General features: G+C 37.1%; 1 protein-coding gene across 1 annotated transcript in view; it reads left to right on the forward strand.

Moving 5' to 3' along the window:
• LOC140236761 (ATP-binding cassette sub-family D member 3-like) overlaps window positions 1-19,526 on the forward strand; it is a 33,821-nt gene extending 14,295 nt beyond the window's left edge. The window contains exons 8-22 of the mRNA XM_072316690.1: window positions 168-238; window positions 1,468-1,591; window positions 2,323-2,432; window positions 3,523-3,682; window positions 4,352-4,421; window positions 5,057-5,154; window positions 9,820-9,911; window positions 11,948-12,036; window positions 13,788-13,863; window positions 14,954-15,095; window positions 15,579-15,644; window positions 16,054-16,167; window positions 16,907-17,002; window positions 17,876-18,037; window positions 19,449-19,526. Coding sequence (XP_072172791.1) covers window positions 168-238; window positions 1,468-1,591; window positions 2,323-2,432; window positions 3,523-3,682; window positions 4,352-4,421; window positions 5,057-5,154; window positions 9,820-9,911; window positions 11,948-12,036; window positions 13,788-13,863; window positions 14,954-15,095; window positions 15,579-15,644; window positions 16,054-16,167; window positions 16,907-17,002; window positions 17,876-18,037; window positions 19,449-19,526 — 1,548 coding nt within the window. The remainder of the gene's footprint in view (window positions 1-167; window positions 239-1,467; window positions 1,592-2,322; window positions 2,433-3,522; window positions 3,683-4,351; window positions 4,422-5,056; window positions 5,155-9,819; window positions 9,912-11,947; window positions 12,037-13,787; window positions 13,864-14,953; window positions 15,096-15,578; window positions 15,645-16,053; window positions 16,168-16,906; window positions 17,003-17,875; window positions 18,038-19,448) is intronic.
• The last annotated feature ends 5,221 nt before the right edge of the window (window positions 19,527-24,747 follow it).

Genomic DNA, 24,747 nt, shown 5'->3' on the forward strand with positions numbered 1-24,747 from the left:
TAAAGGTGTTGTGGTAACTCCACGTTAGCTTACATGAGATGGTAGAGGTGATGACAATATTGGATAGTTAAGAATGTAAACAAAGGATGTTTTGCAGTAAGATTTGAAAACATACATGCGTATTTGTTCTTTCTGTCTTCCTCCTCTTCCTACCCATCCACATTTAGTTTGGCCTAAATGAACTGAAGCTGAACTTCCGAGCCAGACTGACCAATCACTTGTATTCACAGTATCTAAGGTAAAACTTTGTGCAAAAAGATTACAATTCTGTTCTGTATCCAGAATTCTTGATATATTGCACATATGATATTGTATCACAACATCATACTTGCAGCAGACATTCCTCTTTACACGAACTGCGTGTAAATTGTCTTAAATAGGGCTGAGTTGTCCTTGAGACTGAGTTAGGCTGGATCCTTCTGGAATAAAATTGGGTATACCGACTTTTATTTTTTATCTCAGAATATTCCAAAGCAACTCATCATCCGGCAAATCTCATCAGCCAGATAAGTTGGTAGACTCTTTTGATATACAGCTGTATTGCAAGCAAATATTAACCCTAATCAGGCTGGGCTTTATCGGCTATGCTATATCTGGGGGTGGGGGGGGGGGGGGGTGTGGGCGGATTCCGCCCCCCCTTCAGATCTCGCCTATGGAACGCATGATCGCGTTGAAAATCGGCACACGCGACGCCCGCGACGTATACTATCAAAATGTATGGTTGCTTTCTCCGAAAATTTTTTCTTATATTTTGCATTAATTAATTTATTGTAATTTATGCATAAAATCAGTTTGGGGCTCTAAATCACTTATTAATGCTCTAATTAAGGTAATTTCTTTTTTAAAATGTTTCTTGTATCATTCTTCTGAGACATAGGATAAAAAAAAACTGTATGGAAATTAATTTCTTATGTATTTGATTGTTTTTTGAATTTCTTATGTATTTCTCTGTTTTTCGACCTTTTGTTTTTGTTTGTTTTTTGGCCAAAATTTGTCACAGACATTTTTTGAAGCTTTATTATGCTAAAATAAATTAATTTCATCCATTCTAAGTCAAGATATGAATTTTTATGTGAATTAATTGAAAAAACCCAATTTGCATTGGATTTGTACACAAAATCACGTTTTGGAGCAATTTTGGGGTTGACAAATTTTTTTCGAACGGGCGTCGCGTCAAAGCGGTACGTGCGGGCGCAACAATTTTGGTCTCAAAAGTTGCGCGATACTTGAAAGAAAAAAGTCATGAAACATCGCAGCGGGAGCTTATCGCGCTGCGAAGATTTTGCGTGAAACGTCGAGGGGGGGCGGATTCTGCCCTCCCCTGCCTGATTAGGGTTAAATGGTGCAAGACGGGTTCTCAAACCCTTACCAGAACTAGGTTTTCACTTTAAGTATAGAAATGTTCCTCCTTCCGGGGTTTCACACTTTATGATGTTGTTTGTAAACACACATTCCTTTCCTCATCAGGGGTTTCACATACTACAAAATGAGTAACCTGGACAACAGGATAGCCAATGCTGACCAGCTCCTCACACAGGACGTAGAGAAGTTCTGTAACAGTGTGGCTGACCTCTACTCCAACCTGAGCAAAGTGAGTTCAGTCAGTGACGCTTATTCCATGATTGGTATTATCAGGCATATTTCTGACTAGACTTGTGGACAGAGCTTACTCAAATTAGCCGTGAATGGGGAGAGCTCAGCCATGTCTAAATCAATATGTGGTCATTTTAATTCCTAATGGCTGTGGGCTAACTCCCAAAGCCACTGCCAAGCTGGTACTCAGATCTTAGCACTACCCATGCAATTTATGCCGACTTCCAAATCAAAAGCCACAGAAATTCAAGAATATTGATTCCAACATACTATCAGATATTACAGCAATTCTCAGTTGTACCAAGATATTGAAAACTGGAGCTCCATACTCTTAAAAACAAACAAATAAATAAATAAACAAACAAACAAACAAACAAACAAATAAACACAACTTCTGTGTTATTCTTTTTAATTGTGGTTAAGAATGAGTGTTTGTTGAATTTCCACTGTTACTAAAAACATGAGCAGACTATGATTAATAAAAAGATTTTATAAGGCAACAAAGCTGCTGCCTGTTGTTCCATGTTGCAGATTATATTGATTTTGATGCAGGACTAACAACAGCAATAACTTTGACTGTAGCATCATTTCACAATATGTCAAATATACTTTATGCACATTACAATGCAGTTAGCAGTGATATGGGCAGTACTTAACTGTTGACCATTCTATGTGATGAAGTCAGAGATGAAACATACAATTGTATGGTGCTTTATTCTCTCTCCCTAGCCTGTCCTGGATATCTTGATCTATGTGAGAGAGCTGACCCACTCCATTGGTGCCCAGGGTCCTGGCTTCATGCTCCTCTACCTGGCTGTCTCGGGGCTTGTTCTCACACGGTAGGAATTCCATTTTTACTCTTGGTTCCTTTTTCTATTCTAGATGTTTGTGGTATATTCAGTAAAGTAATTATTTCAGTTAATACTGTTCTGTACCCACAATGAGATGAATGCTAAATTTTATCAGCACTTTTACTTTGATAAAACCTTTGTTGCTTTATGAGAAAGGACAGCTATGAAATACAGTGTTAGCCAACTAATTTCATACAAAGGGTACAATAGTTCACTCTGATCCAATGTAGTAAAACCTACCTAGGTCAATTCAATATAGTCTGAAGTCTTGTCCCCCCATCATCAGCCTTATCAATATCATCTTGTTCTATTCCAGTAATAGTGGCAAAGACTGCAAAGACATCTTGCCCTTTAAAATCCTATTCAATCCTGTCATGCACTCTCATATAGACTTCCATCAATGCAGTATGGTCAAGTCAGGTCAAGTCCAGCTTGATTTCCAAACTGGACTTTTGTTTAATTAAATGACTGAGCTTCAACCAACCTTGAAATTGTAGAGGGCAAGCTTTCGTCCTCTCCTGAGGACTTTCTCAAGCCTTATGCAGTGTTGTCTTGCTGCCGTTGCCAGTCTTTATTAATCACTGGACCATAGATTGGTGAAAGGGTATAGCCCGAGTCTCTGTTGAGAGCTGGATTGACCCTTCTGATCCAAAGTGCTTCCTTTATTTTTCTTTTTAACCAGTTGCTTTCAAAGTCAATGATACGTGCCTCATCCCATTCAATGTTGTGTCCTGTGTTGTAAGAGTGCTCATCTATTGCCGAGTGTGATGGATTGTTTAGTCTCAGTGCCCTTTTGTGTTCCTTGAGTTTCTCATTCAAGGTTCTGCTGGTTTCCCCGATGTAACAATCATGGCAATCAGCACAAGTGATCTTATATACAATGCCTGACTTTTGTTTGATGTCTTATTGTAATTGAATCCTACCTGATGTGATTTATATATAATTCCTTTCAGTTTCCAGTTTGTTGTAATCACTTTCAGAAAATACCAATTTGGCAATAAACATCTACCATTTCAACATCTTCCCCCAAACTGATGCGATCCTTACCCGCCTCCCATCCCCCCATCCCCCATCCCAGGCTGAGGAGACCGGTAGGAAGGATGACAGTGCAGGAGCAGCAGTACGAGGGCCAGTTCCGCTTCGTCAACTCCCGCCTCATCACAAACTGCGAGGAGATCGCCTTCTACCAGGGCAACAAGCGGGAGGAGAAGACCATCCAGGGTGCCTTCTCCAAACTGGTGAGGATGTCTCGGCTGCAATCAAAAGACCATTCATCTTTTAAGTCATGTGCATCATTCGTATCCCTTGTGTTCTTTCAATGCAGATTGGCACAGACACTCCCATAGCATTGCACACACTGTCCAAAGACCCTAGTTCAGAAAAGGTTAAAGCCACTGTCACCAAAATATCTTAAACTTCAATGTCCATGAGCTTACAGTGAAACACATGCATATGCACAGTGAAATAAAAAAAACCCAAAGCAACAAAAATGACAAAAATCTGTTTGAGCTGAATTAAAAAGTTGTACAACTTTTCAGTAATGTGACATGAATGGAATGGGACAGTGTGTAGCCCATGTAATATCATGAGATAGATATAACTGTTCACATGCTGCAGATATTTGTAAGGATTTGACCAATCTTCTTGTAAAGCAACACTTCAATGTGGCTGTATTTATTGTATTAACTTGAATTTTTAGATCTTTTTTTTTGTTGGTATGAATACATACGAAATAGCTTACTGATATATATATATATATATACATGAAAAGAAGAAATTTGTGGTAGTAGTAGGAAGATGTACCATGTGACTAATACCATAAAGAAATAGAAAGAGGTGTAACATATGAACAAAAAAAAAAGATAACCAACCGAACCATTGTGCTCTATTCATTTTCTCTGTTTCAGGTGTCACACTTGCACAACTTCATCTTCTTTAGGTTTTCAATGGGATTTGTGGACAACATTATTGCAAAGTGTGAGTATCCTATTTTTCTTAGCTTGCAATTACCAGTAGTTGCCTACAAGTTATGTTAAAATACAGATGATGATATGCGAATAGATTGTATTTTTAGTGTGTGTGTGTGTGTGTGTGTGTGATACATCATGATGTTAGGAAAGGAAAAGAGGAGGAGATTGAAAAGATGGGGAAGAGGAGGAGTAGGAGGAGGAGATGGAGGAGGAGGTAGAAGAGGAGGATGAGGAGGGGAGGGGTAAAAGGAAGGAGGTAGAGGGGAGGTGGTGGAAGAAGAGGAAGAGGGGGAGGAGAAAGAGGAGGAAGATGAAAAGGAGGAGGAGGGGGAGTGGTAATAGGAGGAGAAGGAGGAGGAAGAAGAGGATGGTAACTGATGATAATCATGATGAAGATGTTGGTGCTAACTTTCTTGTTCTTGTCAACACTAATGACGCTGCTAACTGTGACCATTGCCAGTGTTGTTTAGGCACTAAGAGAAATGACTGGGCACACAGTTCCTTCATTACATTCCTTCCCAAATTAGACATTGGTTCAGTATGTTTCATAAAAGCGTGAGATGATATTGCCAGATTACAGCCATACACTGAAGACATCAACCGCTGTTCCGAACCGAGTCCTTCTCTCTTTCTTCCTACCAGATATTGCCACTGTTGTTGGATACCTAGTGGTCAGCCGTCCATTTCTCAACCTTGCTCACAAGCCATTCCTGAACCTGTCACACTCAGAAATGATGGAGGTAAGAGACTTGTATTATAAGCAAAGCCATAATTACAAATAAAGTTGGTATTTTTTTATCAAGTTTAGTATACATAATATTTTTTAAGTTTTTGGGTTTATCATCACTGTCCAAAAAAATAAAAATAAAAGAACTGCCATGAGAGAATAGCAAAGAATCTACTCTTCACAATTCTTTTTTTAAAACTTCAAGCTATCCCTGACAATTTTGAATTATTCTATTATTCTTGTGACAATTTTGGAAAAGAATGTATATAAAGTATGTTATAGACACAATCCATTAAGGTCAAAGATCACTGAATTTTGGCTAAAATTGGCATTTTTAGCTATCACTTCACGTAGAAATGTCCAATGGTAATATGATTCAGGATAGAGAGAAGTGAACAATTATTTTTCAATGAAATGGAAAGGAATAAAGATCAATGGTTAAGGTCAGAAGTCACTTTACTTCTCTGTCATTTCCAGCCATTCCATCAGCTAGGAGTGTTCAGTTGTGATGTAATTTAGTGGACAGGGTGCAAATAAATTGACTCTGATCCCGATATGAATGTGATGCACACATATACATTTCTCCGTTCAGTACAGTACTCCATGATCGCGAATTTAACCACTCGCGTAATCATTGGGAAGTCCCTATTCACAAAAATTTAGACTCACTGAATATTTGGCTTATACAGTAAATGTCAAGCCTTGGTTAGTGGTCAAGATCACCAAGATACGCATATCAAAATGTGACTGCAAAGCATACTTACGGCAGATACAGTGATAGCAGAAGAAGGGAAGGCATCCCACCTGAGTGTGTGCCATAGTCAAACTGCTCTAGGTATTTTTGTTGTTAAACATTTGTTCTAATATCTCTGTCAGTCCTTTACAACTTTATTCCCCCCCCCCCCCTCAAAAAAAAAAAAAATAATAATAATCCAATGCTCATGTTTCTCCAGAGGGCATGTGATTTCTGGGCTAAGCATCTGATGTCTATGTGTTGATTCAAAATAGTCTTCTATCTCCTTAATCTTGGCATTTCACAAGTTACACTTCAAATCACAAATACATTGCAGATATCAGTTATGAGTTTTGCATGCTGCATTTTATTTTGTTGGGTAAAAAAAAATCCAGTTGCAACAGAACTATTTTTCCTAAAACAGCCTGGATATACCATCCATTTACATGACACTTATGCTCGATCTTTGTAATATCTGTTTTCTGTCATGTTTCATGTATTTTTGTTTTTAATTTCACTTTTATCACCAAATACAATTTGATTGGTTTATGCTCTGCTTCAGTCATAATATGTGCTTTTGATTTAATATTCTCATTTGCTGTGGACTGAGTTGCATTGTTTTGTCAAATACATGGGTCTATCTTCTTTTTTCTGTATAGACTGGCTTGAAAATGAGAGTTTTTCACATTTTTCTTTACTTTTTGCACTTAATTTCTTTTCTGTTTGTAATACTGCATGGCGTGATGACATGCTACAATTATATACCAAGTGTGGTACTGCAATAATATCTTCATTTATTTGCGGTGTGTCTTGCATCTAATCTGGGTTTTCATTTCCTTGAGGTGACAAGAATTACACATAATCTCAGACTCAAGCCAAACAATGTATATCAGATTTCTCACCTTGATTTACACTTTTCAAATAACTAATGATGTGTAGCCATGATGATGATGGGTCTGTGCACAATTCTCAAAGAAAACACTACAACTGTCAACTAATACTAGAAAGTGATTTTATCATGTGTCTATGCTAGAAAATGTATATCATTTGATGTTTAACACTTCATCATCTAATGGCCCTTAATGAGACAGTATCAAAACAGGATATCTATTTTGAGGTGGGGGGGGGGGGGAAGGACTCGAACGTCATTTCATTCTTCACAGCCTAGCATTAACAGGATAATCTCAGTTTTGAGAGTTAATATTTTCTTTATGCAATATTACAGGAAAGAGCATTTGTGCAGAATGTGAATTGGCATTATGCAAAATCTGATTTGCTTCATCTTGTTTTGGTTTCAATGCGGTTCTCCTGCAGCCTTTTAAGAACATGCCATATCTTGGTATTTCTTTTATTTTTTGCTTCCAAGAAAAGGATGTCCATGCTTTTTATTTGTCAAAAAGGGTTGAGATCCTCTAATGTCGATAGCTTTAGTTTACATCTTCCATTTTTTTTTTTTTTTTGGGGGGGGGGATGGGTTTGGACTTGTTGTCCTTTGTAACAGCAAGGTTCAAACATGCCACAGATTTTATTTACATTTGCTAAGCATTATATAATTCATCCGTACATTGCTGACAAACGTGTATCCATCTCATAACTGAAACGGGAAACACGCGCTAAAAGCTTGCTTGAGACAGTGCTATACTATCTGTATATGGGAGACAACAAAAATAGATCCACAAAATGATACATGCGACTCCTGTTATACCACATTTCTCAGGACTGGCTGTTTTCTTTTGTTATGTTGACATTTCATCGTAGCCAAACAAATGAAGAATGTAATGATATACAGATAGTAAATTTGGGACCTAAATCTTTACTTCATTTTCAAGAAATTTGGTTGTAAATGTGTTTGTTATAATGAGAGTGCACAGTATTATCTTCGATTGATATTATCTATATTTTTTTTTTTTTTTTTTTTTTTTTTTAATGTGATAGGGTTGCTCTAAGCCATTTTCACCTTGGGGAAGTTGGGGTTTCGTTAATGTTTTTAGTATCATCTAGATTTTGCTAATGTATGCTTATGTGCTTTGACAAGATAAAGGAGTTATGTACATGTAGATATGGGTTTATAATAGGCCGCAACACTAAAAATCACATCACATTAATATTCACCACCACGAGTATGTGACAAACATGCTGTCTCTCTCTCTTGCATGGTTGTGTGTCAAGAATTACTATCGAGCTGGGCGCATGCTGGTGCGCTTGGCCGAGGCCATCGGTCGTGTAGTCCTGTCTGGCCGCGAGATGACCCGTTTGGCGGGGTGAGTCAGCGATCGAGCAGCGCCAAACTGGCGCATGAGCTCGAATCATCGGAAAGTATGCCTTCATCGCTACATTAAAAGAGCAAAAGATCATGATTGTGCCAGCTTATATTCACAAGTCATAAGGCAGGCAGTGGGCAGTGCATCCCATCATAAGCTACATAAAGCTACATACCAAAAGCGCATAATCCATATTTTCAACATTCATCACTTGACACTAATAGCTTCCCATAGTTTACTGTGCATGAAGGAATACAGTAATAATGCCTTTCAGCACCCTTTGCTGCAGAAGACATTGAAAGGGAATTATTCTTCGTACTGTTCTGTCTCAGTTCTGAGATCTATTTGGCTCTTTACTTTGTGTGTGATTAATGGAGTGCCTTCTTTTATAGGCCTTTAAAGCAATCAATCCAGAGACTGCTTCTCATTTAATCTTTCCTTGTACTCTTTGAGTCGAAAGACCCCTGTTAACTTAGATGCCAGTTTCAAATGTGTAATACTGTTGGTGACATATCCTTTAAGAATCCAGTCTTCAAGATTCTCCAACTGTTTTGCAAATTGATTAATGATATTTAGTGGAGAAAGGTAGATTAATTCGTAGAGACTTTCAGTGGCCCATAATTTGTTCTTTAAATGGAACGCTTTTCCCAAAAAAGCACACCCAAAGACTGATCAGAGAAACCAACTGATATTTATCAGTCTGGACCTATACAAAACATTTGATTTTCTGCACTTTACATGTGAACACAGACTGCATGTGAAGACATGATTATCAGAGAATCAAAACTATCAATGAAACCTCACATCATGCTCACATTGCTCAGCTATAGTCTGTGGTCTTTATTTATTTACTTATTAAGGGTTTTTTTGCATGTGTCGTGTTCAAAATGCTAACAAAATGCATGGTGTTTTGCTCATTTCACCGTACTAATAGCCCCACCCCACTTCCCTTTCATGTACTTACAGTAATACCTTTCCATTAACCATTTTGCTGACATCAGTGAATGTGCAGAAATACCACCAAGCAAAAATGGATGAGGAGAGAGCTGTAGAAATTGAATGCAGAGACAGCGATTAAGGAATCGGCCATACAGTCCCATATAACTGCATCTATCTGAATTCTGCACCACACTGGTGTCATCACCTGAGAATCAGAAGGCCATTAATGCTTGAGTTTTTTTTCAAGTCTGTGGAGCCGGACTCTTCTGCTTCTAAGCCGATAATATAAAGCATCATTTGCTGTCCTTTTCTGCATGGCAAAGAACTGCTCTCTTTCTTACCGTATGTTACGCCCGCAGTGTCTGTCCGTGTGTCTTCATGTCCATGTGTATTCATGTCTGTGTGTCTGTGCATTTATGGGTTTTGTCTCATTGGAATAATGATTATAGATTATTCCAAATGTTTACTCTGTACAGGCTTGAATATTGTCTGTTTTCAGTGCAGAGTACAATATCATACATCAACTCTCTTTCTAACTCCTTTTTCTTCCCACATCAGTATGTATAGGAGACGGCAAGTTTTTTTTCCTCAAGTCCTTTTTTCTTGAAAAAGGGGGGTAGTAAAATATACAAGACCATAAATCTGAAAAATGATCTGGCTGATGAAAATGAAGGATCCTACCGAAATGGTTTCACGTTCCCTTTATTATGTCCCCCCGAAAACTATTCCTTTTGTCCCCTGCTAGGAGTACTATCAGGCGGGACGCATGCTGCTACGCATGGCCCAGGCCGTGGGACGACTGGTCCTCTCTGGGAGAGAAATGACCAGGCTGTCTGGGTAAGTCTGGCCCCAGGACCCTGGGGGCGCTCTACTCCCCTGTGCCTGCTATCCTGTGTTTTCACTGAGATATTTTATCTGGGGAGATTTTTTTCACTGACAAATCACAGGGAACTGTGCAAGCATGTCTTATGTTTGAAGTGTATCGGCTGTTTCTACCTCTTATCTATACAGTCTGACCTTAATTATTGGGCCATCTCTTATCCAGAATTCTCAATCATCCAGTATGTTTTCTCATTTTGAGGATGGAAGAAAGTTTTTTTTTTTCCAAACTTGACTAAAACTTCTACAAAACTCACAGGATTTACCTATAGTATTCCCTACAGAAATTAAGAAGATGCAAATTAAAAGTGTTTGGAGTATCCGAGTGTGCAGTAGGTAGATTTACATATAGAATCAGATATGCAGTGTAATTAGATTGACTAGTTACGAGGAAATGTATCCTTGAAGAAGAAGAAAAAAATGTCGATGACCATAATACCACAAAAGCTAGCAAAATATGTATTTTCACACAAACAGAACTGCCTATTTCAGGATATTGATATCTAAGCAAATGGTTGCACAATATTCGTCCAAGATGTATTTTCTCATTGAGCTGTTGTGTATAACATATGTGCTGATAGCTGAAAGACCCTGAAAGATGAGGGACATTTGGTAATGGTAATATGAGCTGCTTTGCCAAAATTGTGCTCTGATTTTAAAAAAGAAAGAAAAGAAAGTAACCTGTGTTATATCACTAATCCTAGTGTGCTTTTGCTGTGAAATCATCTTGTCTGCACTTAAGTACCGTGCTAACTGTATCAAGACCTCTCCTCTTCCCCTGCGTTGTGTCTGATAACATTCATTCAGTAGTTTGAGTTCTTGTGTTATGGACATTGATCCCCCCCCCCCTGCATCCAGGAAATTAGCCAGCCATGATTGCCTTTCCATCTATCCATCCATTGAACCATCTATCTATCCATCCATACATACATACATGTACATGTACATTTATTCAGCTGTATTGTAGTCAAAATCAACTTAGGACGCCACTTTAAAACAATATGATGGCAGACTTCTGTTAAGAATTTTAAAAAGTGGGAAAAGTTCAGTTTATTATTATTATTTTTTTTAATGTGGTCTCCTGTAGTTGAGAGATAGCTTCAGTGCTATATGATTCTAATAATCCAGTTTGGTTTACTCCCACTACAGTTAGATTTCCATGCCTGAAACATTTCCATCCCCAACCCTAACCCTTCACCCATACCTCAAATCTAAACCATAGTGCTTGTCCAATTTGATAATCCAAATTCAACGCTTGATCAAAACTCACCATGAAAGTTCATTTCTTCTTCAAATCTCTATGACAAAATCTAGTCACTCATTGCATTTTCATTGTCTCACTGTTCCATAGTATCATGCATCAGTTACTATAATAATGACTGAGCCAATCAATGCAGGAGACTTTAATCTTGAAGCTTTAGTTAAACTTTATATTTCAGTCAGGAGTAGCATGTCCATTAAGATATGACAATACATGTAAGGGACATTTAGGAGCACCTACTCTGGAAATGTTTACACTGGCTTTGCTTGGTTGAGAAGGGCAATTTTAGTCTTAATTTTGAGCTTGTGGAATTTGTTAGTGTTCCAGCTGCACAAGGCTAATTTTCACCTGTGCGAAATGCATGGATATTATTCAAAGATGTGATCATTGTTTTAATCAGTGCAATTCATTCTAATTAGCTCTATGAAAAGCTGTACTGAAGAATTGAGAGCTAATATGATATGCTTTAAAATATATATATATATATATATATATATATATATATATATATATATATGTATATAGATAGATAGATATGGAGATGTGTTATCACTCATTCAACTGCATTTAGAATAAAAAGCTAAAATGATATGCTTAAAAATAACCAACAAATTTTGAAAAGTATAATTATTCGTGTAAGTACATTTTGAGACAGGGTATATGACAAATGCATGCTGACATTCACATTATTCTTTCTCATGAACTTGAAATTTATTCCAAAATCACCAAACAGCTTCACCCTGAGAGTGACCGAGCTGATGACCGTCCTGAAGGACCTCAACAACGGTCACTACGAGAGGACCATGCTGCGTGAAGACAAAGGTCAGTGTTGGTCCAGAGTAGAATGCCATTACAGTTCGACCTCGATTATCCGGCCTCCTTTTATCCGGAAATCTCTATTATCCGGACGCGTTCACGCTGTGAAGGACTTTTTTTTTTTCATCCAAAAATTGAGAAAAAAACAGTGACTTTCATGGATCTATTTCACTAATTTCATAAGATGTGCATGATAGGTTTCTCAATATCTAATGAGGTAAAACACATATGATTTTCACATATCAAAGATAGGCCTATATACTTTATTTTTGTGAAGAAAGGACTTTGCGCAGGCTAGCATACAAAACACCACCGTTGCGGGGTACGCTACCTGCCTAGCTGCCAGTGCACTGGGACGGCAGCTTGGACGGCAGCTATACATTAACATTCATGTCTCCCATATCCGGCCAATTCGCTTATCCGGATGAGCGCCGGTCCCGACATGGCCGGATAATCGAGGTCGAACTGTATTTCATTCTAAGGTCTTTGTAAAAGTTTGCTATGTTTGCATGTTTGCATGTTTGTGTGTAAGTGTGTTTGTGGGCAAGTGTGTTTGTGAGCAGGGATCACATGATTTTGATCTGTTTTCTGCAGATAGCTATTTGATATTAGCAGAAGGACATTTATGTATCAAATCAAACTGTACACTCAACACTTTGAACAGCTGTAGTCTTTGACAAACATGCAAACACTCCTTGTGTCTTAGCAAATTACACCATTGTTGCAATGGACAGGTCTACTGATGCATTCATGTTTATGGATATTTTTCTTCTGCAGACCTAGTAAAAAGCTATTCAAACTACCTGTACATACTCAGTGCGTTTCATTACTTAAAACCAAGTTTACATGTATTATTGTAGATACAACATATGTTGGGTAATTAAGCCTGGAATAGGAACAAACTATATTACAATTATATGCAGAGAATAAGAATATCTCCATTAATCAGTATACTCAAAACCAACAATTATCCTCAAAGAAGTAGTAATTTGCAGTTGTGTGGGAGCCCCCCCCCCCCCCTTCCCATGAAATCATCATACATGTATATGTAAATTTTTAAACCAGGGATTTTGCCCAAGGCTTGCCTGACGTGATTACTGCTTGCTATTACTAAATACAAATTATTAGACTTAACTCATCAGGAACAAGTGAAGTGAGTGTAGTGTTTGTAGGTCATCAGTCAGAAATATATCCATGAACTGTGAAAATTTCAAATTCCTGTTCAAATATGATGGACAGGAGCATATTAATCTCTAAGGTGTATTCATGGAATAAGATTTTTCAACCTTTTTGTTGTAATATTGTATAATCATTATAATTTTCATTGGCATTTATGCTATGATTTGTTTGTGAAGTGCATTAAAATTCATTCAAGTCTGAAATGTGCAATGTGAAAACTTGTTATCATAATTATCATCATAATTTGTGTAATAATGATGATAATAAGCATTATTATTATTATGATTATGATTATGATTATGATTATGATTATTATGATTATTATGATTATTATGATTATGATTATTATTATTATTATTATTATTATTATTATTATTATTATTATCATTATTATTATTATTATTATTATTATTATTATTATTATTATTATTATTATTATTATTATTATTATTATTATTATTATTATTATTATTATCATTATTATTATTATTATTATTATTATTATTATTATTATTATTATTATTATTATTATTATTATTATCTTTGTTATTATTGCTATCATTATTCATTATCCCTAGATGCCAATGGTGATAATGGGCGTGAACCTCTCATCCCTGGAGGAGGCCAGCTGGTACATGCTGATAACATCATCAAGTAAGGATGGATGGCAGAAATCTGTCATGTTTTATTTTTCATTTCCCGTCTCCTCAATGCCTTGCTTTATCAATCATTGACTATTCTCTGTCACAACTAAATCCTGTATATTTTTTTCAGGCAAATATCACAAATTTGACATTAAAATACTGAAATATTTAAAGATGACTGATATTAGCAGAGATTATAGATTTTGGTATGACTGCTTAGTACATGTAATTGCAGATGATGCCATACCAAGCCTTTTACAGTCAAATAAGTATTCAAATAGGTTATTTAAATCAGATCTCCAATAAATTCTTCATGAGGAATTTATGATCATTCATTTAAAAAAAAAATTGAAAAATAAAAAAAAATCTGTGTTTGATGAGTGACTAGAGTTGATACAGAGAGAAATGAGAAAAGCTCTTCAAAGAAACAGATGGACATCAACTGTGCTGATGGAATGTAGCATGAATGTTTTCCTACTTTGCGGCTGGGACAAAATGGCTGTTACTTTTGAGTGTTATCAGATGGTAGTAATGATTGATCAGTTTTGTTGGAGGGAGGGGAAAAAAGGGGGGGGGGGAAACACAGCCATTTTTGAAGCAGAAAAATTTGGTGGATTTGATGGTCCCAAAGCCCTTTATGTTTTGTTTTGTTTTTTTGTTGGCCTATTTCAATTATCTACTCAACAGTAAATCATTAGTTGTAGAAATGTGTGTATATGCTATTGTGTGGGAATGTTCACACTTGTGTATACATATTGTATGTATATTAGCGATGGCTTAGGGCCACTAAAAATTGATGTTAGGCCGCCAAATTTCCATCTTTTGATGGCCTGATCAGGCAACTCAGATTTATTATTTCGAGATGACTTGTCATTTTTCTTTTGTTTTGGGCCACCAAAATTGCAGAATGAAAGATTTTAGAAAAAGAAGTTAGTGTCAAGCCCTGTAGTGTGCATATATTTATGGTCATGTGTCTGTGTTTGTAGTTGTACATGTATGTTTGAATGTTTGTGTGTTTGTGTGTGTGCCAAAAGGGATAGATTGGCAAGAAAATAGATAGATTTTAAAGGAAATTTTGTCTTGTTTTATGGTGACCAAAGGTTTGAGCAGGTACCGCTGGTCACACCCAACGCCGACGTCCTAGTGAAGGAGATGACATTTGAGGTGCCCTCAGGGGTCAACGTCCTGGTGTGCGGACCCAACGGATGTGGCAAGAGCTCCCTCTTTAGGATACTGGGAGAGGTACATCATCATGAAAAGATAGATTTACATACAGATATGTTTATGTTTATGTCTATGTAATGTACAACATATATCTCATGTCTGCTTTTGTTTGTCTGTACATTCATGTGCAGGTATGCGTGAATGCTACAACTTATGTAATGAGAATTGACGTACATTGTATGATGTTATGTCATTGCATGTGCAGGAGGGTACATTATTTGTTATCCCTTCTGATAGCACTTTTTGTAGGGTTTAAAAGAAAGAGAGAAAATGTTTAATGACAATATAAGACAAATGATATTTTCTGTGCTCAATATCACTCTTCTGATCTTGACCAAAATGTAAACTGTTGTTCATTGTGGATTTTTGAAAATCATTTTTGTTTTTATTCAAAATAGATAGGGACTAAGAAGGTGAATGTTTATACAACCTCAAAAGAGATAAAATTTATGTGCTGTTGATATTTTTTCCCAAATGTCCCATTCTTTATTTGTATAACAGCTGTGGCCTCTGTTTGGGGGCAAGATGACCAAACCAGATGGCAGGAAGCTCTTCTATGTACCTCAGGTGAGTTGGGCATCTTGCCTTTGACAGATAGGTGATGGGTTTCCATAGCAACCATGGAGATGTGATATGAATATTCACATTCACCCCAACTCAATGTTTCCAAAACCTATGCGCACCTTAGGCTGCTGGCTTTCTGCACAGGTACTTAGTTACTTCACGGTATTATTTACAGTAGAAAAGGTGACACTTTCATGACAAAAGAAATCCATGAGTCACAAAGGAGTCATTATTTCATAAACTTTGACGGAACTATAATCATCTTCATGCTTTAATTTTAGCGCTTCAGCAACAAATTCCTTCCACCTCCTTGTGATTTTCCTCTGTGGCTGTGTCCATCTTGTATATATATGTGGATCTCTATCTAGAATAATGAGAAATGATTTGATGTTTTGCTTTGTTACCATGGTAGAGGCCATACATGACCATAGGCACGCTGCGGGACCAGATCATCTACCCCGACACCAAGGATGATATGCTGCAGAAAGGCATCAGTGACAGCGACCTGGAGGCTATGATCGACAAGGTCAGTTTCCCCATGTGCTTCCTCTTTTTCCGTCCTCCTCCTCCTCTTCCAACTTTCCCTCTCCTCTCCTTCTCCCCCTTTTGAGGGAGGGATTTCTGGGGGAATTTCATGACGTGCTTTATCAGATATTTTGTCTGACAAACTGTTAAAAGCTACTAAAATCATTGCATCGGATTGGCTGAGAGCAAATTTGTCCGACAAAGTTGTCGGACAGAATGTTTCATGAAATGCCCCCCTGATGAAGGCATTTTGTCACTGTTTGTTTCATTTCTGAAAGCAAAGGCTGGTGTCATTAATGTTCTGATACAGTATCTGTGAGAATCCAATCTTTTGATATTGATATAGTCACACACTATTGCCTGGAAGTTAGACGTAACTCTTTCAAGTTTGATGTTATTTGGAAAGTACTTACGATTTTGCGAAAGAGCATGGAATTTTTTTATGAATTTGTTTGTATTATAATTCATTGATGACTGGCACATTTACCTGTACGTTGATTACTTAAAAGTTCAGCAAATTTACAGAACTGGAGAAGAAACCTTTTTTTCAGTTTGAATGAAAATCAGATAGTTTTTGTAGCTGATAGCTAAGTTGGCAGGAGTGAAATTTTACATTTGATAGACAATTTGAGAAGTAACTTCATTCCTACCTGTAAAATTCAAAATGGTCAAAGTTATAGATGAGATGTAATGATTTTAGTGGTCAGACCTTGAGATGTTGTCCCACCTGTCGCACACAGGTCCAGCTGGCCAACATCCTGGAGAGAGAAGGATCGTGGGATGCTGTCCAGGACTGGATGGACGTCCTCAGTGGAGGGGAGAAGCAGAGAGTGGCTGTAAGTATGCCAGGGGGAGTTGCAGATGATACTGGTAGCGATGACTTCAATGGTGATGATGATGATGATTATGATGGTGGTGGTGGTAGTGGTGGTTGTGGTGATGGTGGTGGTGATGGTGGTGGTGATGGTGATGTTGATGGTGATGATTTTGATGCCGATGTTGATGTTGATGGTCATGATGATGATGATGATCTTGATGATAGTGATGATGATGGTGATAGTTATGATGGTGATGGTGATGATGATGATGATGGTAATGTTGATAGTGATGGTGGTGGTGACTATGATAATGATGATATTGATGATATTGATGTTGGTATTGATGATGATGATGATGATGATGATGATGATGGTGGTGGTGATATTGATGATGATGATGGTGATGATGATGATGGTGATATTGATGATGATGATGGTTTACAAATCACGATGGGTCAGTAATGTCAACCATATTCTACATACCAATAAACATATCATACTGAATATCAAATGTGCATATCAAGAGACAAATACTCACTAAAGCAAGTAAAAAAAAGTTCAAATATTCGTTTTCACTGTGGATACACCGTTTTGAAATTGATACAAACATAAACCCTGTTTTCATGCAAAGACAGTAGGACTGTGGTCTTACATGACTTGTTTGTTGTTGTCAGTGGGTTCAGGGACTGGATATTTGGCAAACAGTTTTGAATTGTATATCAGCATAACCATTAATTATGATTGTGATGATGAGCTTACAAGAATGTATGGAGAGAAGCTAAGCCGAACAAAGGTTCAGGGTGTGGAAGCAGGTAAAGATAAAGATGAACTACAGGTTTCAGAAGAAGAAAATTTCTCATGAAATTTCCTTTTGTTGCTTTCGTTATGTAGATGGCCAGGCTGTTCTACCACAAGCCCCAGTTTGCCATCCTGGATGAGTGCACCAGTGCGGTGTCTGTGGATGTGGAGGGGTACATCTACACCCACGCCAGGGAGGTGGGCATCACCCTCTTCACCGTCTCACACAGGAAGTCACTCTGGAAGTACCACGAGGTAGGAGAAACTCTCCGCCCTATCAGTTAGTCCTTTCCTCCATCCTGTCTTCCATCTTTTGTTCATTCTATCCATCCATCCTTCAGTCGCCAGGAGCACTGTGGTACCATGAAAATGCTCTGATTTTTTTGAGATTCAGAACACAGAGTTCTTACACATGTAGATATGATTCCTTCCCAGTCACCCGTGCAAAAGTGTTATACCCAATTATGATAATAACACTGCGTTATTTTCCCAGTGGTTATCTCTTCCAGTGCTAATGCTTTCTCCTAGAGGATCCTGCCCTAGTCAGTGGCCCAACATTGCCTGGTACCTAGTTATACGCCTGGGTCCAGTAGGGATATTGTGGGCAGAAGATCTTGTCCAGGGATGAATACTGTATACGCCAAATATTTCGCGAGGTTTTTTATTTTCGAAATTTTCGAATTTTGTGAGTCAGGTGCTATTCGTGAAATTAAAGACATGCAAAAATAATGAATCTGATCCCGATATGAATGTGCACACACCTATACATTTCTCCGTTCAGTACAGTACTCCACGATCGCGAATTTAACCACTTGCGAAATCGTCGTTGAGTCCCGATTCGCAAAAATTTAGACTCGCTAAATATATCGCAAATACAGTATCCCAGGCAGGACTGAAACTGAAGACACTCTGTATACAATGCTTTGGTCTATCCTAATATCCACTATACCACTGTGCTCCCCAAGATGTTCCCGTAGATGACCCATGTGTGAAAATGGATGCCTAGCCATGCTGGGATAGAAATAAATGACAGGGCCCTCTGGAAGAGCAGTAATAGCACTGAAGAAGCTTCCTTGTCTGAATAGGACCATGTTATCATTAGCAGCCATTTGCTGAACTAGTTTTACAGAAGTCACGTTTCCAGAAGGATTTCATATTTTGTTGTGTCAGGCTCGCCACCTTCACATGAATGCCATGAAGGTGATGCACCTTGTGTCACTTTGAATAGTAAAAGTGTCCAAAATTGATACCCATCACAGAACTTGCAGTGGTTCCACTTTTGATGTTCCGTCCACCTGTTTTCATATGTTTTGAAACAGTAATTTTTGTAATGATCAAGTTACTTATATATCATGGCCTGTGACAATGGGAAATATCATCCATGTTATCTTTTCATAATGCTTTTCGTACTATATTCATGCACCCAAAGAAAAAAAAATACTGTCAGTGATAATCAAATGCTGGTGATAATGACCTTAACCTTAGTAAATTCAAGTGAATATGATATATATGTGAATATGATATATTCACTGTATGTGATGTAGATTGACACCACCAGTTCTATACTTTCAGTAAGTTGTGAATTGCTGCTTTAGTCGTCTCTCCTTAAGTTGGGAATCTTGTGTATTGACCCAATTTCTCATCTTTTGTCTTCTGTATTTTTCAGTACTATCTGATGTTTGACGGGCGGGGCTCGTATGAGTTCAAGAGGATCGACCAAGACACCATCGAGTTCGGGTCATGATTGAAAGCATCATCTATGCATGTGTTAACACCGTGGAGAGTAAGATGAATTAGCCTCATAAATGTTTTGGTATTGATGTACGAGTGTAGAATTAAGACAAAAAAAAAAATGTTTTGACTTTCATCAAACTTTGGAACTATCAAATTGAATGAAATTTCATGGTCTTGTCATAAAGTTAAATAATGTTTCACTTTGTACATGTAGAAGAGGAGTAAGTTATGGTATGGGCTATGAAATTATTTGTGATTTAAAATAGATATTTCAGTCAGATCCATGTTATAGTTGTGTGTCTTAAATCACAGCAAATTCTGTTGAGTGATTTGTAATAATAATGATAACGATCAATAGTCTTTTCCAATAAACTTGAAATTAGTATTTCCAATAAACTGTAAAAGGAAATCGTTAAAGATTTTCTCTCTTTTGCAGGAACTTTGATTCAGTATTGATGCATGCGGTGCTCTTACAACAATGTCAAAATCATAATTTGATCGCCCAAACATTATGAATACCAATGTCTCTGTAGTTGCCTACAGTTGTATCTGTGTTTAGCACACTTCAAATTTGTTTCGTAACTTCACGGACAACAAAGCTACGTTTGGGTTAGTCTGAGACCGTGAATACTGCTATTGAGTTTAAAAAAAATGATGTTTTCTATTGGCATGTAGGGTAGATCTTTTAGAGTACAGTGCACAGAAGCACTAGGGGGCGTTCTTTCTGTCACAGCTTTATTTGCGTCTGCTTCTTTTTCTGCTACCAGTCCGCTGGCCTCCAAAGTTGGATGGACACATGGTCGGTCGTCACGCTCGTTACTGTATGAAGTGCAATTTAGAACGATTGTCATTACGAGTACTAGTTCTCAGTGAGGAGAACCCCGTGTTGTTTTGGTTTAGGGGAATATCAGATATGTCTCAACAATGATATCTTGTTTTCTGAGAAACCACAGGATTTACTTTGCTGTTGATATATTTTATGAATGATATTTCTCAGTGTGTTCTTTGTGTGTTTGCTCTTCCTTTTCATCAACTCGTGTGCCAAATGTACAAGGGATAGGGCCGTGTTTACTGAATCACATTGGATGCATTCTGTGAATGTTGAACAGAGAGTATCAGACTTGTAACTTAGGAGCGATTTGTCTACACTCAAGTTTTTGAATGACATTCATCAATTCATGTGAAGGCATACTTTCTGAAAAAGCAAAGAGCTTGTTTGTACCAAAATACATCACAAGGCATTGACAAAGACTATAATTTCAAATTCAAAAAGATGCTAAGTACCAGCAACATAAATCTCTTGATTTCAGCTGTGATATCTGTCTTTGTTTTTATAATTAAGTTTTCCTTTTTTATTTCCTCTTTTTTTCAGTGCAGCTGCCATGATGTTTCCATTCTACACTGTATGTGTGAAAGAATTAGGACTGTACACACTTGAGTGTTAGAATAGTATTCCCAATTGTAAACATTTTTTAGAAAATTGAAGTTAGATGAGTGCTAAGTAAAACAAGTCGAGTCTATTTTAGATTGTAAGACCTCAATATATTGTAGTCATTTTGTTGATGAAGCTTATGAATTATTTCCTAATACTGGGGGGCATTTCATGAAGGAACTTGTCGGATAAAATGTCCGACAAGTCAATTATATCCGACAAGTTTTGAGAAATTCTTTAGTCTGATTGGCTGATTTCTCTGAACTTGTCGGATATAATTGACTTGTCAGATATTTTATCCGACAAGTTCCTTCATGAAATGCCCCCAGGACTCATGCAGCTTGATTGTAAATTGTATTCTCTAACAATGTAAGAAATCGTAAACCCTTTTCATTTTCTCCACACCCCATGACTGGAATCGGTTCTCAATTTTGATGGCAATGTATTTAGCACTGAAAATCAACCGGAAGATCAAAAGTTCTTTCTGAATAATGCATCACAACAATGTTGTTTTGACAAGAACAGATTTTCTGGAAATCAAATTCATATTTTGGTGGAAAGCTTTCCTTTCTCTACTATCTTCACACCCTTTATTCAGATTGGCCGTTAAGAATCTCTGTTGTTTTAACAGGTAAATGTTTTACTGACGCCATGACGTGATTGTAGTGATACGTTTACCAAATTTGCTCTCGTAATTTAGTCACGTGAAGTTCATTTTTGTGTGAAAACATCCTCAATGTTTATTTAAAGTGATGCCAGGAGACATATAGCCAAACAGGATGAGTTTGGTCAAATGGCATTGATACCATGTTATTTAAGTTTGGATGTTTAATTTTTGGTAAAGTAAGATGATGTCATATTGATGCAATTGATAGTTTAATTGAATGATGCCAGTCTTGACTTCAAGTGACTCATCTTGCAAATAATATTTGTATTTGACATATCAGTCACGTATGTAACCATTCTGTAATTCCGGAATGATGATGGGATGTTTGAAAATTTGAATCTTCCATTCTTTGTGTGAGGTTCCTTTTAAGAGTGTAATATAGCAGGTAATTAAATCAAAATGTACATTTGATTGGAATTATGAGTCAGTTGTATATATGGAATTTATCATGCAAATACCTTCATAATTCAAGCAAAGTCATGTGCATTAAATGTGCATTTTTATGAAGAGATTGTTATCGGTAGAATAAGATATCACATAAAGAATATCTACATTTTTGATAATTTGAAGATTTTTTTTTTTCAGATGTATTAATCTTTTTATTTAGATTGACTTGGGTGTGGCATTAATGCTTGAATTTTTCACAGATATGATATTGGAAATTCTGTTTTCTCTACAGCATAAATAACAAGATTATTTATGGTCATATTTCATTGGTTTCTGTCATGATAAATTACAGATTACCCTAATTATGGGCACCATTTTTTTTTTCTGTGATAATGGTCTCAATTTGCAGTGACACATTTGATATTAATGTGCATAACACTATAATTTCAATTTCTAACTCTTCCCCCACCCATAAAAAAGATTAAGAGCAATGCTCAAGTGTTTTGCTGCAAATTGGTCAAAACTGTCCAAACATATACATCAGATTAAAAAGTCACAAGAAAAACAAAAGAAAAAGAAGGAAGGCCAGTGAACAAATTTGCTGCTCTGCTTTCGGGCAGACCTTCAATTTTTCAGGAATATAATCCAGTCGAAATGAAAATTTCTCCATGTACAGTAGTTTGGTGGTTAGTTGGAAAGCATAACCCGGTATGTTCATAGATCTACTGCAGGCTTGAATGAAAATAAGAACACATCATACCTATGTTCTATTGAAAAGATTAGGAAATATTATATTCATTTCTCTCGTAAACCTGAAGAATAAGAGTACTTTATGTGGACAGTTTAGTTCCCACATCATATTGTGGCACATTTATATGCCTCGTTATGATGTACAGTGTATGTTGGTTTGCATGCCATGACCCGAAAGCAACTGAATTTCATGTTGTTGTATTGAGGTGATTTGTACATTGAATTCTTTCAATCTTGTGTGCAGATACACAATTTGCTGTCGGTCTTTCCATTTGGCTTTGAGCTCTGTGATATATAGCTGGGCATTTTGACTAACGAAGTGATTTGTTAGTAAAGATCCTTTTAGACTCTGTGCCCAAGATATCAACCCTTTTGTTTACTTTGATTGCTGGTAGGTACAAAAATACATATATCATTTTACACACCATCCAAAGCCTTCAGCACAGAAAAGGTTAATCCTAATTTTCTTCTTCTTTTTTTTTTTCTTCAAACCATTGGGTAAGAGCTTGTAGGATTCAAGACCACATTTTCCCCTCACACACCCATCACACTTAACCCATTGAGAACGAGCTGATTACGCTGTAACGCGCATATCCCATAGACACCTGCCGGAGTATACTTGGGACTAGTCTTCAACAAGTTAGAGGTTTTTCCACCAACCCTGGATTTTACTTCACTGATTAGTTTACTGATACTGAATGTACACTGCCAGTGTCTAAATTTGAAATGTCTTACAGCCAATGGCCGTCACTTAGTTAAAGTGAGAGTTCTGTTATTTGTTTTTCTTTGTCTTTGTCGGGAATGTCAGACCACGAGAAGTAAATGTGGTAATATTATATTCATTTGTTTGAAGTCAGTATTACTCTTGAAGTTCCAGCTGAAGACTTGAAGAATTTCAGAACTTTTGCCCCTGGACAAAGCACCAAATGTCGCAAACAGCATTTGTTAGCAAAAAAATATCACAACCAATCAGCAGATCTCTATTCAAAGAAACTTGTGCATAATGCATTTTGCACTGAGGACTAATTAGCGAATCCAGCGATTCTATTGGTCGAAGTGTCCAACAGAATTGTTCAGCGCTGAGTTATTTAGTAGGAGTGATAAGCGTATTGGGCTTTCTGCTGGCTTCTGAACAATAATCATTGACAGGTTCTCCTTCGTGATTGTCAGCGCTAATAGCTAGAACAAGGGTCTCTTAATAGGACTGGTACATTGTACAAAGGTGCTTCTTCTTCTACTGCAGGATTTGAGGCGTGATCAGTTTACTTTAGCCCTTTAGAGTGAGATGAAACAATGGACCAGATTCATGTACAGAACATGTGCTGTGTTGATGAGAAATTGTAAGATACGATGATATATATTTATCAAGCGCGTGACATGACATATTAAAATTTTTAATACCATGAATGAAAACCCAAATGACGTGCTGAGTGTTTTATTGTATTCATATGACATGTTTACTCTGTGTTCAATGTAATTATCATAAAATACCTTTCTGATGGGAGGAAAGTGTATATCAGGTATTTTGCTGTATTAGACAATGATAAAAAGAAAAAAAAAATATATGCAAGTTATTCATTTGGGAAAGGTGAAAAAGATTTGTTATATGAAGTACAATTTTGTACAAGTACTTCATGAAGTTGGGCCTTTGTCTCAAGTCCTCGTACATGTGTACATGTATGTCTGGTATATTCCGCAAATTTCCTCTGCTCTGATGCTACATCATACAGTATGCTCTCACTGCTTTTATTCTAAAGAACTTTGATCTCTGGGATATTTTTTTTCCTTTCTGAAATGTCATGTTTCTATTTACTGATAATTCCTGATGTTTCATAGCATTTTCAGTAGTGTTCTTTGCCCTCCCATTCCAATATTGAAAACACGCCAACATAATACTATATTACAAGAGCACACAGACATTTACTCACACATAGATGCACATAAAACATTAACAGAGATACATACCCACATACACACAGTCACATACACAAACAC

Source organism: Diadema setosum, chromosome 13, assembly GCF_964275005.1.
Source record: "Diadema setosum chromosome 13, eeDiaSeto1, whole genome shotgun sequence".
Taxonomy (NCBI): Eukaryota; Metazoa; Echinodermata; class Echinoidea; order Diadematoida; family Diadematidae; genus Diadema; species Diadema setosum.